Source organism: Phodopus roborovskii, unplaced genomic scaffold (genome assembly GCF_943737965.1).
Source record: "Phodopus roborovskii unplaced genomic scaffold, PHOROB, whole genome shotgun sequence".
In the NCBI taxonomy this organism is placed as follows: Eukaryota; Metazoa; Chordata; class Mammalia; order Rodentia; family Cricetidae; genus Phodopus; species Phodopus roborovskii.
Genome location: NW_026125281.1, coordinates 10,723,986 through 10,738,837, shown reverse-complemented (window position 1 = coordinate 10,738,837; position 14,852 = coordinate 10,723,986). Strand labels below are relative to the sequence as shown.

Below are 14,852 nucleotides of genomic sequence, written 5' to 3'. Positions count from 1 at the left end.
TGCTAAAGGTCTCATAGAATTCAAGGAACAGGGGCTTCTTTATTCAGTCTTCATGTCCACCTTGGGCTGTTTTCCTCACTCAGAGGGCCAGGCAGGTTCCCCTTTAACTGGAATGCAACTGGTGTCATGGAGAGAAAGGACTAAGGGTTGTTTTACACAGGCCTATAGGATTTTACTATAAGTATCACAGATCATATCCAGTCATCTTACATTAGTTAAAGCAATTCACATAGATACACCCATCCTCAGAAGACTAGGAAGTTATCTCACACTTTGATGTGTACACTACTGATCATCCACCCTCTCTGATCATCCACCCTCTCCAGTTTGTAACAATTTACCCAAGAGTCAGTAAAGTTTGCTTAATTTTCAGAGTGTATGTATGTGAAAGTATATCTTTCACCTCCTGTCCCCCAGCTAGAATAGAGTTAGTACCTACTTTATAAGGTGGAATTTAGATTTCAGTGAATTAATACCTAGTCCATATTTACCAGGTTTACTATAAGAACCAACACATGCTGTGATGACGATATTTTGGAACACAGTTGGTGAGTTATAGTGTGCACAGAAGTTGTTACCAATCAATGTTTAATTCAAAGAAGACTTTTCTGGAGTAGGATTCAGCTCATAATTTAATGAATTGGACCTTTGTAGATAGATACATGTTCTCAGTGAGCAAAAGCAAAAGAAAGCATTTTTTTTTTTTTGCCGATTACCAAAAAACATATGAGCTTTATTGTTGCGTCCTAGAATCTAGAAATATTATGCAAGCAATTTTCCCCTATCATTCGTTTTATTTGTTAACTTAAACTCTCATTCCCAGAGGGTCAGTCCAAGTACATTGCAGCTGTTTAAAATGTGAATACAATTCTTATGACTGTGAGAAAGCTGTTTATGCTCCCAGCCCGTGACTTCTAATTTAAAATCCCCACAAGCTCAGAGGACTCCCAGCGAGATGAGAACTCCTGCATGCCTTTGCTCTTGGTATGCGGGTTTCATCTGTCTCTGCAGTAGGAGCTTGGGTAATTGGAGTTAGTCTAATGTGTTCATGTTGTGGGTGTGGCGGGGGGGGGGGAAGAAGAAGTGAATGGATGTACAATCTGTCCTACATGGCCTATCTTTCAAAATGGAGAAACTGTCTTTAAGAGCGAAAATGTTCACAGAGTCTTGAGCTGTGGAATTCTCCAGTTGTTGCTGGTGTCTAACAACTATTAAATGCCACACATTATTCTGGTAGCACCTCCCAGAGAGAACTTCCCCAACCAAACTACATGAAGTTGAATCAAGTGGGTCATGAACAGGCTCTACTGTTAGCCACACCCAAGCCCGGCTCCCTCCTTTCTGCTATTCATTTGTGAGAACTTTGCATTTGTTCCCATCTGATGAGCTACAAAGCTTGCTGTTTGTATCTTCCTCCCAGTGAAATTGACACTCCAACAAGGCAGACGCATTTGTGTATTTTTTTTTTTTTTTTTTGCATACTACACTTACAGTATTAGGAACAAACCATGATTTTAAACAGTGAAATCCCTTCCTCTGGATTTACTCCATGTACAGCATTGGTTTTGCTGTCACATATAAAACATGCATAAGAGGAGTGGGCATTGTTATCTTGAAATACCCCAAAAAGAGGTGTTTGTATCATTATGAATACAGATAATGTGCAACTGGCAGGAGCTGAGTGTCATAGGTGTTATAAATGTGACTGTGATTATTAGCTAGAGAAGTCATCTGTAGACCATTCATTCAGGTATAGTTTAAATCCATCTTGCAAGTTTGTAGCATGCTGTTTGATAATTAAATCTGTTACATTTCTGTAATTGTGAGTTAGGTGGTTCCAACAGAAGCACCACAGTCAGCCTTCCAGCCTTAGAATTGTAACTATTCAACCTTCCTTAGGTTTTACACCAGCTCATGGCACTATACCCCTGAGCTCAGTTGAAGGAAACTCTTTGATTGCACGGCTATGTGCATTTATCCTGACTGGATTGCCTATGCTGGTGGCCCCTGCCTCCTTTAAGCCTTACAATGACAGTCACCCTGCTTAGTACCTTTAAGTTTGTACATCCAGGGGTCCTGGCTCTTAGAATAGAGTTGAGATTAATGGTGTACATTCTCCCTGTCACATAGGTAATGCTGGAGGTGAAAGTCATTGGGTAGCTTGGTCTTTATGGTAGGAGGATGAGGCAGGGAAGGTATTAAAGTGTGGCTAATGTTTGGAGTTTGTTCCTTGCATGACTTCTCCTGGTGAGGTAGGAACCAGCATCTGAAACCCCCACTGTGGCACCAATGCCAGACCAAAGGACTGATTTCTGCTCAAGTCTAGCTTGGATGAAGAATGAATTTACTGGAGCTACTTGTGGGGGCTGTGTGCGTGAAAGTTGCTCAGAGGAGCATGGGTGACTCGAGCTGCTTCACTGAAAGGCCCATTCTAGCACGGGGTGATGACTCACAAAAGCTGTATCCATGGAACTCAACAAACAGCTTGAAAACAGCTCCACTGAAATGTCTCTTCTCTCCAAGCATCCTTTGCTGGCCTTGTGATCTTCTAGCTTGGGAGACTTTCCTGAATCTATTCAGTTTCCTTACCCTGCTGAGCCTTCCTGTCCCCCTGAAGGGACAATTTCAATAGAGGAAATAACTACACTGTAATGCTAGGAGTAACTAATGACAAGAGGGAATACAAGTGTTATGCACCATAACGTTACTCTCATTCTAGTCCCAGAGCAGCCATGGGGACTAGGTACTTCTTATTTCATTCCACCATGACCATTTCTGAGAAGAACGCTCAGGTGACTGAGGCAGGATTTGAATACACCTTCTGGTCTGTTGCTTCTGAGCAGCAAAACCAAACGTTCTACGACACCCTCTTTACAAAGACACTAGTTATTTGGCACGAAACACAGAAGCATTCTGGAAAATATTTGTAAGCCTATCACATGTAACAAATAGGAGTGTCATCCATTTGAGCTTGTTTCCAAACATGCACTTACGTTCTTTAAAAATGTCACATTGCAGCCTTCTGTCTTCCATCACACACTCCCCTAAGATGGAGCGTAAGACGGCGGAGTGTGGGCTACCAGCCGACGGTGACGATGAGAAGGGAGAGAGGCATAGCAAACGCGTCTGCTTTAACGTAGCCGGAGAGGAGCAAGAGGATTCGGGTCACGATACTGTCAGCAACAGAGACTCTTACAGGTGAGCCGCTCCTTGTCACATTTCAGCAACAAACACAAGCGAGCTTTTGTGTTTTCTTCAAGAGCCCTGAGAAAAATGCCGAGGGTTGATTTTTGTTCATTGCTGTTTCAAAATAACCACCAGTTCAGCATTGTCTTTAAAAGTGTTCTCATTAATGATCTGGGTTGTTTGAAACAAGCATTTTGTTTTCCCCTCCAGTAGTGTGGCCCTATTTATGGGAGAGTTGTTCCTGCAGGCTGATTGTGTCACCGTGCAATAGTGATTGTGCAAAATGTCCTCCTGCTCATGGTTTGTTAGCTAGCAAAGAGCAGTTCTTTTTGAGAATATATATTCTCACTTCCATGTCCAGCTTTGTGTTTGTTTCCTTTAGGGACTATTTCTGTAGTAGATATCCAGGACTGATAGCATAAAGTACTCCCAAGTGACTGGTTTGAACAACAGGATTTGTCACATAGCTTTCTGGGTCCCGGAAGCCTGACCAAGATGTTGACTGTCTTGGTTCCTTCTGAGGACTGTAAAGGAAGGGCGTACTCTGGGCATCTGACCTCATGGAAATTGTCACCTTCTCATGGTGTCTCTTCATGTGACCTCTCATAGATCCACTTCTTACAGGACAGTCACCATATTGGATTAAGACACCATCCTGATAACCTTACAAAGACCATCTCTCACATTTTGAGGAACTGAGTGTTAGATTGCAACCTTAGAATTTGGGGAAATATGGTCCATCCAGCTCCCCTTCCTGCTCAAGGGCTCCTTTGAGGAGTTCCATCACCGGAAGTACTTTTCTCCCCCAAACCTTGTCTCCCAGAATTCTCACTTGAGCACTTTTGCAACTAGCCACATATATTGCGTGTCCAGCTTCAGGATCTCTGGTTTCACTTATATTAGTTGAAGGAAAAATGCTCACTTTTGTTCATAGTATTTTCAATGAAAAAGTGTCAGTTAATCAAAATTACTCTCATCAGGGTTATTTCAATGTAGTCATGCATAGTTTTTTTTTTTTTTTTTTAAGAATAGTTTTAGCAGAAGAATTTAAAATAATCTCCAGAAACCATGTGGAATGGCAGATTCTGATATAGCAGCTCCATTGAATGCATGAGAGAGCATAGGTCCATTGTGTTAGGGTAGATATTCACCTTGGCAACCAGGGGGTCTTGCTTCATGGCTTCCTGCTTAATCAGTCTGCCGTCCTGGTTTTTATTTGCCAAAAAAGGGTTTTAATAACTCCATCAAAGGGAATGAATTATTCCTGAAGATTTCATAATGAATTGAACAGCTTTACTATTTTGTTTACTTTTAGCTTTGAAAGTACCAGCCTGCTCCATAGTAGGAGTCTGTGGTTTCTCTCCAGTGGCAAATTACACTTCTAAAAATACCTGTTACCTCACATCCCAGTTTTCAGATGGTTAAAATTATCCCCACAGTCTCCTTCTTGACTACAAAAGGAATCTGAAATGTAGATTTGAAATCAAGTCCTTTTCCCTTACTCTCAAAGGATTAAAAAAAATGTCTGGCACTATCTGTAAAATCTGAATCATCCCCACAATCACTCAGCATCTAAAACATTCTTTTCATAGATGTTCTTCATGTTTGGTACTTTCTGGTGCTGTGGGGGCCTCCAGGTGTCCCCAGTAAGTTGTAATATGAACGACCAGAAATGAAAGAGAAAAGTAATAAAACAGAGCTTGTCAGAAGCTTTTCTAATGCCTGTTATTTAAAGGATGATGACTCCCCAGTTTTATAACCAGACGTTTTCACAAATTCACGTAGGAATCAATTATATGACAAGAAAATTTTGAAATGTTTGAATTTAAAAAGAGGACTTTCAAAAACTGGGAAAAAATTGAGTTGGACGGGTTTCTTTTTCCCATATTGTTATATGGATGGAACACACTGATAACTCTGTATGGCGTACATTCACGTGAGGAGAAATAGCAAGAGGACACAGTACTCTTTTTATGGTAACTTCGATTAGCGCACAAAGCAGTGGCCTTGACTCCTGTGTCCCTGTGCTTCGCTCACATTTGGCTTTCACTGCCCACTCTTGCCATTCCACTGGGCACAGACCTGGGCAAACCCGTTTTTAAAGCAACACATGGCTCTGTTTTTTCCTTTTGTAGTGACTGCAATAGCAACAGGAATTCCATCGCCTCCTTCACGAGTATCTGCAGCAGCCAGTGCAGTTCCTACTTCCACAGTGACGAGATGGACTCAGGTGCGCATGCTCGACGGTCTGCTCTTGGATGTCAGTAACCTCACAGGCGCCTGCAGGAAGGGGATTCATTTCCTTGATCCGCATGAGAATGCCATTATAAGAAGACTGCATTTAAAAGTGTTTTGTTGGTTTTTTTTTGTTGTTGTTTGTTTGTTTTTTGTTTGTTTGTTTAATGAATGGCTTCTGATCCTCCCGTTCCAGGTACACTGGAAACAAGTTTTTATCAAAAGCACTGGGCATGGATGCTTGGGTGGAGGTGTGAGACGTCAATTCAGCCTGAGGATGCTTTTTAGAAGGCACATACACCAAAGGGAACCATATATTTAGCCACCTGGGAGAGGGACGGCAGGAGAACACAGATTGATTGCTATATGCTTTACGCTTCATGCTTCCCACGAGGGGTGTGGCCCTGGACTGTTTGAGGACCATGGTCCTACTGACTTTTCTGCTCTTTGAGACCTGATCCAATTTCTTTTCTGATGTGGAATAAGAGCTCATGTTTAATTGCTCATATTTTATCACATAACATCATATTTCAGCATGTTAAAAACAATATGAAGGTTTTAGGCTTATCTTTTTGTTTGTTTGTTTGATATAGGTGATGAGCTCCCTCTAAACATCCGAATATCTCATGATAAACAGGATAAGATACACACTTGCCTGGAGCAGCTTTTCAGCCAGGTGTGATGGGGCAGCTGTGGGTCTTTCATGGAGATTAATGGTCAGAAATGTTTGAGATGTAATGTAAAGATCTAGGAAGGGGAATGTGTTCAGTCTCTTGGCATCCTTTTCTTTAAAACAGGTGACTATATGCCAAGTATTTTATAGAAAACCATATGGCAAACTAAAAAGAACTACATATACAGGACAAACCCTCTTGGCTATTTGTGGGTTGACTTCATGTTTCCTGGTGCCTTGCTTAATGTTAGTTCTAGTTTCAAAAACAGCATAATTGTCTGGCCATTCATATTTGGACTTTGCTTCTGCAAAAATGTTTATGATCACAGTAAAAATTTTATAGTATGGAAGGTTGTAACACTTTGAAAATAATTGTTTTTTTTTTAAGTTCTGAACTTTCACTTTCTTTTGTGAAGTAAATTTTTATTTTGTATCTTTTTTTATTAATTTATTGTAAATTGTTAGGAAGAATTGGAAATGTTTAAGTGAAAATATGAGTTGATTATAATATTTTGCTTAAAGACAAGCTCCTTCAGCATGGGTTTTCAAAAACATTTATTTAAGAAAAGTATTTTATAAGATATATCTATGAACACATATATATATACATAGATACTCATATATGCCTATTTATTATGTATTATGTGTGTATTATGTGTTGTATCTGTAACACTGGAAAAATCTCTTCTTGATAGATGGATTCCATAACCAACCTCTTGAAAGGACAAGCTGTTGTAAGGGCCTTTGACAAAACCAAGTACCTCACACCAGGTCGAGGATTACAAGGTATGTTTGAAGTAAATATTAGAAGATAGCACATACTTGGCAATACAGTCCTAAAGCAAAAATACTGCAGAAGGAAAAATTCTGTGGATTTTGTTTCATAATTCTCCAAACTCCATTTTGTTTGAAATCATATGTGAAAATATTAAAAATCAACATACTATAATTTATAAACTTTCATGTATCTTTGAAAGTGTAAAACATTTGATACCTCTAGGGGCAAAACCCAAACTACATGAATTAAAAACACAAAAGACTTAAATCGCCTTTGCAGTAGAGTAAAATCTACCTGGTCCTATCCATGGAGGGGAGGGATCTCAGGAGTATGGGATTGGTAGGTACGCCTCAGAACATAGCACTGTACCCTTCTTACATCTCTTTTTTTGGTAGTTATAATACAGTTTCATCGTATATCTTGTTCCTGGGTGGAATCCATATAAGAAAATAATGTTGAGCTTTGATTTTTAGATTTAACTCACTTTCTGTTGTAACTTCACTAAAGAAATTTATTAACTCTGTTCTAGAATGGTCCAAATGGACCAAAGCAAGCACATTCTGAAATCAGTGGGCTTGACAGAGGGTTGGTTGTCCCTTACTGAGATTTTTCTGTATCTGTTTAGAATTTCAACAGGAAATGGAGGCAAAGCTGAGTTGCCCGAAAAGGTTAAGGCTTCACCTCAAGCAGGATCCTTGGAATCTGCCCAGCAGCGTCCGGGCCTTTGCACAGAATATTAGAAAATTTGTCGAAGGTCAGTATGAAAAGCAAAGAGCATTGCCTGATGTCAGCAGTAATCCCTTAGCAAGCTTAGAACCAGAAGTCTGGTGCTGCCCCATTAATTTTTGCAGTGGTCCCATCATTCTGGATAAAATGAAAGGAATGCAGTGGATGAGGAACCAGGAGATAGAAAGGGACTAAGTCTGCAAACACTGCAGACTGCACCATGGACAACATTCCCAGAGAATAAAACCAAATAGGACTTGTGCATAGACAAATAAAACAATGTGAGCTTAAAACTTCGGGACCTGAAATAAAATGAGAAACTTACAAGGAATTAACAAGAGTACACGGAGCTTAATTTTCATAGGAAGCCTAAAAAGTCTGTCGTGTATCTGTGGGGATCTAATTAACTTCTTAGGTTGCATCACTCGTTTTTAAAGTTTTGGCCTTGGCTGATGGTCACTGGCTGCCGTGACTTTGCATGCCATCGTGAAATTTTCACAACCTCTAATTTAGAGATTACGGTAATGACTGAGTGCCTGGAGATGATTTTGATTGTCACAGCTGCAAGTGTGCTTCCTACTGGCACCCAGTGGGTAGCGATCAGAGATGTTGCTGAACCTACTACAGTGTGTAGGACAGTCTATCACAGCAAAGGATCAAATACCCCCTACCCCCACCACCGCCAAATACTGACAGCCCTAAATCCGAGAAGTGTATATAGAGCCAACATCCCATTTGATGAAAATTCTGAATCAAAACTGTCCCAAATAATGAATATTTTAAAAATTAATGGGTTTTAAAGATACTTTAGGGAATGGAAGCAAATGTTTTACCGAGTGAAAGCCATATATTCTCAAAAGAATTAACTCTCAGTAGCACAATGCTCCCAGAAGTTGTAAATTCATACAGATGATCTCACCAACTTTTGAGGTTTTGATAATGGTAAAAATATATGGATTTAATTGCATTTTTCAAATAAGAATACTATTGATTAGAAATGGATATATTCCTGAAATTTTGTTTTACTGATTTTTTTTTGGGTAAGAGTATTTCACTTTTGATATACACATTGCTAATGTAGATAAAATACTCAATAAAAAGCATTTTAAAATCTTACAGTAGTATGTTTTTATACTCTTTGTTTTCCAGGGCTCATTTTGAAGCCATAGAGTTAATAGACACTTACATAGGTTGACTTATTATTTCTTTGTTCCTTTGACTGATTGATGCTGTGAACAGTAGTGGTCATTAGACTCCAGTGGCTGGTTTGGTCCAGGGCTTTTTGCAGACTTTTAAGTTCTAGCTGCTTTTCTAGGTTCATTTGAGAGGCAGTTACTCTGGGTGAAAAGCCAGATTGTCTGTGTGCTAAATGAATCTTTAAAAAGTTTATTTACGATCTACTGTTTCAGCCTACTGGTCTGTAAGCTGCCATTATTTTCAAATCAGTTCTTTACCACTTTGTTCCATTTGGTTTAATGTAATTTTCATCGTACTTTTGAGACTGTGGGTTCCATGGATGTGAATAGGTAAAAGTTTAACTTTGTGTTTTGCATATGTCAATGGAGTGCTCCCTTTTCTGATGTCTGCCTTAAAATTTATACCCAATAGGCTATCAGAACCTCATGACTCTATATAAGGATTGCTAATATGCTATTTCAGTGTTAGATGGCTATTTTATCAGCCATACATAGCTTACTGAACCAGGGGAGAGGATAATAGAAGGTAACATCCTCAGTGGGGGATTGATTGAATAAGACGTCATCAAAGTGGTAATGGTCTCCTGCTGAATCTTTCAGCGAAGCATAGTCTCACATTGCCAACTAAATTCAGATATATTTGCTTGATTCTACCACTCCCTTAAATCCGTGCTCAGTTTGTGTTACATGACTTTTCCTAGAAAGAAACAAAGAAATGCCCCTTCATCTCAGATAGTGCAGTGACAGACCAAAAAATGATTCCATTCCCATCCAGCTTGGTGAACCTATGAGTTTATCAGGGCCACTTACAGTGGCCTGGGTGAGGGCTAACTCACAGGGTCATGGGGAACTCACCGATACATGGGTGAAGGGTAACTCACGGCAATACGGGTGACCCGCAGGTGTGTGGGCTCATCACCAGAAAGCCCCCTGCAGCATGAGTGATGACTCAAGACTGCTGCATCCCTGTGGGCATATTCTTTCCACAACTCTCAGACAGCCACACCATTGGAATTTCTCCTTGCCTTTGTAATTGTTCACCGCTAACACAACCAATGGGAGTGTTTGGGAGTCTCTTCAGTTTCCTGAGCTTTCTGAACCTGCTAAGTTTCTTGTGAGTTTAATGAGCGCTCCAGGATGGGGTGTTTCACGTGATTTGTAAGTGATGACATTTTCTCCTCTTCCCCCCCCTTAGAAATGATGTTCTTTTAAAGAACTTTTTTGTTTTCTTTTTTGTCTGTATTTGTCTTAATATTATGAGGCACATTTTTTTTCACATTTTATTTGCCTTGCCTTTATAATGCTGATAGTTTTTTTTTTTTTTTTTTTTTATCTTTCCATGTTTTCCGATTTGTACACACCATTACTAGATTTTTATTTTAAATGTCTTATTTATGGCCCATTTTTCTCCCCCAGCTGCTGGTAGTGGTTTTCCTCATAGATGTAGCTAAACTCATCACTCTAATGTTATAAGCTATTTTTCACTTCAACTTTGTAATTGTGGGCCAATCCTAGTGTCTTAATGAGATAATTAGTTATGTTGTTCATTTTCCGATATATTTCTTTGCTGGCACTATTCCCACACATATGTTCCTTCTCCCTGGTGGTCTAAACTTAAGTTTCTAAGAAGTATTTTCTTATTGTAGATTCTATGTCAGCTTCCTAGGTTGCAATAATAGCACTCTGTGTATCTACAAAACTTTAAAAGACTTGAAAAGACCTTATATCTATTCATTTTTCCCTACACAGGCCATTATATAAAGTATATATTACCATCTATGAATGAGCTGAAACTGAAAGTAATATTGATGTTTCTAATGCCACAAAGCTAGCGTATAATAAATTGGTTCCTTTTGTTTTTGCAGCCTTGTTTATAAACTCCAATGCACTTTGAAGTATTGCCCACCTTTCTGATCAGCTAGTCCATGCCCTCTCTTTGACACCTATAATATATAGGACAGGGTGATTTGTAACCCTTTTTCCCCATCCCATAATCTTGATTACACAGAAAAAACTCTGGTATTGGAAGTCAATGGACACAGTGATAAGTATGAAATTAATATATACTTGTCAAATATTTGTGGTTGCCATGTGTAGGATGGCATAGTATACTAATGTACATTCATGCATTGTTATTGAAAAATTTTAGTCATAGTAGCAAGTATTTTCAAAGCTTATAATACATATGTTAGGTAATAGCATACAGGCTAAATGAGCCAAGGATTGCCTAGAATTGGGTGGTGTTCTATTGTATAATTCAAGCCTGAAGACATTCTAGTATCTTGAGCAATTATCAGCATTTATCTAAGCAGATGGACAGCAGAAGAATGTCAAATAAATGGCATTTTGATTACCTAATATAAGAAGACCATGGTAACTTTTACTACCAGGACACAATATCATGTGTGTTGCAGAAGCAGAGTGGACAATTAATGTGTGTGCTTTCTTTCTCTGCAGAGGCAAAATGTCGGATACTACTGGCTCTCCTTGAATACGCAGGTAATGTCTTGCCCTATTTTTACTATCTGAAGCAATGTGACCAGAATCATAAAAGTCTTAAAATAGAAAATCAATGCCTTCTGCTGCTTGGAGGGATAAATGGGGCTCTGACACCTGCCTTCTCTAAAGTACCAGAAAGATTTAAAAAATGAGTTTAAGTGTTTTAATAAGAGCACAAAGGCTTAAGCTCATTTTTATTATAAGTATATTTGAAAATACATATGAACACATATTAAAATCATCTCATTAAGAGAAGTAGGAAGCCGGGCATTGGAGCACAGACAAGCAATCACAGCATTCAGGTTGTTTTACTCTATGCTCTTCTCCTACACATGGATTTCACCCCATGCCAAAAGTAGAGCCTGATAGTTATATAGGCTGGAGTCTGTACTGAACCCAAATGAGCCCTAGACATCCACCATCTTCACTTATGAACAAACCCTGCAGAAGCAGGTCAGAGGGAAAGCACATGTTCACAGTTGGTTAGCCAAAATCACTCAACTGTTAGTATACTAAACATACTAAAATCAATTGATGTAAAAATTAAATCTATTAGGTATCAGGGAACATATAGGCATCCCCAGTCCTATAAATGTAGACATATTTACTACTCAGGACATTGAATGAGTGATTCATAAGGTGCAGATTTGGGTTTTCCCCATTGACTTTGGCATACCTATTGTTGTCCTTGTTAAGCTCATGTTTAGGCAGTCATGTTGGTGAGAATTTATGGGTGTGGTTTCTGACATCACTAGAACACACAATCTCGCAGAAAACTCCTTGGTCCTCTGACTCTTACAATCTTTCTACCCCCTCTCCCACCATGTTGCCCGGGCCTTTTGAGCAAGAGTTGTTTTGTAGATGTAGCCTTTGGGACAGAGCTCCGCAACTCTGAATTTTGATTGGTTGTGGTTTTCTGTAATCATCTTGTTTGCTGGAAAGAGAAGTTCTTTGAGGAATTAATACTACACTTACCTGTGGGGCATAAGGATATTTAGGATGTAGTTAGGGGTAAGGTTGTTTTAATAAGAAGGAAGACTTATGGTTTTTCTCCAAGACCCATGACTTCCCTGGTTCTGAGTTGTTGGCTAGGTTTCTAATAACAGCATGGTTTCCTTCCAGCTGAGCGTATCTTAAGTCCAATCAGAAAGCTGTTGGTTAGTGCCAAAGTATGTGTGCCACCCTAACGTTATTGTACCTTACTGGTGGTGGTCTCTGCAACATATTTTGTTCACAATTGTATTTTTGAAACAGGCTGCCTCTATGTATTCCTTGCTGTCCTGGAACTCACTGTCTAGACCGAGTTGGCCTTGAACTCACAGAGATCTGTGCTGGCCTTAAAACTCTGTGCCATCACAACTGGCTACTACAACATTTGAAGGCCTCCTTTGTGTTCTTTTCTATCACAGATAGTGAAACCCAGCTCCGAAGGGACATGGTTTTCTGCCAAAGTCTTGTGGCCACTGTCTGCGCCTTCTCCGAGCAGCTCATGGCTGCCTTAAACCAGATGTTTGACAACAGCAAGGAGAACGAGATGGAGACTTGGGAAGCCAGCAGAAAGTGGCTGGACCAGATCGCAAATGCCGGTGTCCTTTTTCACTTCCAGTCCCTTCTGTCACCAAATTTGGTAAGGAATCTTATGCCTCCTACTGTCTGTGCCAGCTGTAACCTACATGGTCACATAGGAAACCAACCGTTGGCCATTATTTCCTTCACAGCCGTTAGGATATTTTCAGGGGATTTCCCCCTGCCATGGTCAGTCAGGTTTGAATAAGAATGTGGAATGTAGTCCATCTTCTGTGATTTTAGCTCGTGTCTCTGCTGGGGGTGGGGCGGGGCGGGGGCGGGGAGACTCCTATGCTTGCAATTCTTAGATCCTCAAGCACTGACTACAACAGTCATGAGAGGAAAGTGGGTTTTTGTAAAGCCACTCAGGCCAGAGATAACAGCTTCCCAGATACCTGAGCTCCCACTGACGCTGATAATCTGGGGTGTGCTTCATTCACATAGCCGCTGCTGTCCAGCAGACTGTTTACATCGGCGTGTGCTAAATAATGTCAGTGTGCCCGTTGGATGAGTGTTCTCCACCAACAATAATAGCAGCAAGGCAACTGTGCAGGAGAAATTGCCATACTGAAGCATGGGTAAAGATAAAAAAGGGACCTTGAAATGTTTGAAATATAGAGAATTTGGGAGTTTTTCATATTGACTCTCTACAGTTTTGTGGTGTCCTACTGCACAAATGTCTTCTTTTGTGTCCATAAACATTGTGAGGCTCATTAAATGGAATTCTGACTTTGAACATAAGAGCCTATTTCATCTGCTAATGTGTAAGTGGAATATATAGCTGCCAGGTAACATTTTTAAGACAAATATAGATGTGTTAATGTATCAAAATAGCATTTTTCCTACTGTTGAGTAGGGAGGTGATTGTTGTACTGTACAATCATGGAAGATTCTGGAATGATGAGGTAAGAGCATCCATCTAGTTTGGCTAAGAGACATAGAAGTAGATTCTTTAGAAAAGACTCTATGTACTCCCTGTGGGCTATACATTACTTATTGGACTAATTTAAAAGAAGACACTTTAGGCAAAGTGTTAAAAGCAAAGCCATAGTATATATCCAATATAAATTATGTATGATAGTCAGGCTTCTTCCTAGTATGGCAGCATTGTTTGTTGATGAGTGAGTGAATGAATGAATGTAAGAATGAGACTTCATTTCCATTCTATTTTCTTTATTTAAAGTCTCTGATATCTCATCAATTGCTGCTGCTTTAAGTTTAATTTTCTTTGAAGTCTCCAAGATTAGGAGAAAGTATTTACAAATCATAGAGGCAATAAACTGCACAGAGTAGAGTATATAAAGAACCCTGTTAAAATGACCTAATTTAGAAGTGGGAAAAGGATTGGAGTAGACACTTCCCTGGAAGATGTGAAGATGGCCATGAAGCACGTGACAGATAGTATCAGCTGCCATTAGAGAAATGGACGCCAAAGCATAGACAAAGAGCCCTCTCCAATAACCAGTGTTAGGGAGGAGCTGTAGACATTATAATCCTCAGAAGTGCGTCACAGGAATGTAAAATAATGCAACCCCTTTGGAAAACAGCTTACCACTTCTTTAGGACATTAGACATAGTTTTGTATTTTTGAAATTCTAGTTCTTGGGTTGATACCAATGGAAATCTAAACGTCTATTCAATTAATAACTTGTAACAGTCAAATCAGTGTTATCAAAATACATAAAGACTGTTAGCAACTCAGGTTTCTAGCAGCAGGTGACTGCAGAAGTTAAGAGCTGTGTCTCCTATGATAAAATCTTATTCAGGCATAGACAATTTGTAGTACTGATGAATGCTAGATTATACATAAATCCTGGAAGCAGTCCTACGGAAACTAGCCTGACAATAAAGAACACAGTTTGTTTCCATTGTGATGAACCCTGCTGAGTAGATACATTTCAGAGATCAAAGTAGACATATGATTGCCTGGAGCTAAGAGCTCAGGTAGATGCCCACTGGAGAACACTTAGTGATGCTCAGTTTCCTTGGGAGG

General features: G+C 39.6%; 1 protein-coding gene across 1 annotated transcript in view; it reads left to right on the top strand.

Annotated features, from left to right (window-relative positions):
- The window catches only part of Prex2 (phosphatidylinositol-3,4,5-trisphosphate dependent Rac exchange factor 2), a 232,248-nt gene that overhangs the window by 144,928 nt on the left and 72,468 nt on the right, over positions 1–14,852 (top strand). The window contains exons 26-32 of the mRNA XM_051197040.1: positions 3,019–3,198; positions 5,322–5,416; positions 6,015–6,097; positions 6,790–6,880; positions 7,498–7,626; positions 11,252–11,293; positions 12,703–12,920. Of these exons, the coding sequence (XP_051052997.1) occupies positions 3,019–3,198; positions 5,322–5,416; positions 6,015–6,097; positions 6,790–6,880; positions 7,498–7,626; positions 11,252–11,293; positions 12,703–12,920 (838 nt within the window). The remainder of the gene's footprint in view (positions 1–3,018; positions 3,199–5,321; positions 5,417–6,014; positions 6,098–6,789; positions 6,881–7,497; positions 7,627–11,251; positions 11,294–12,702; positions 12,921–14,852) is intronic.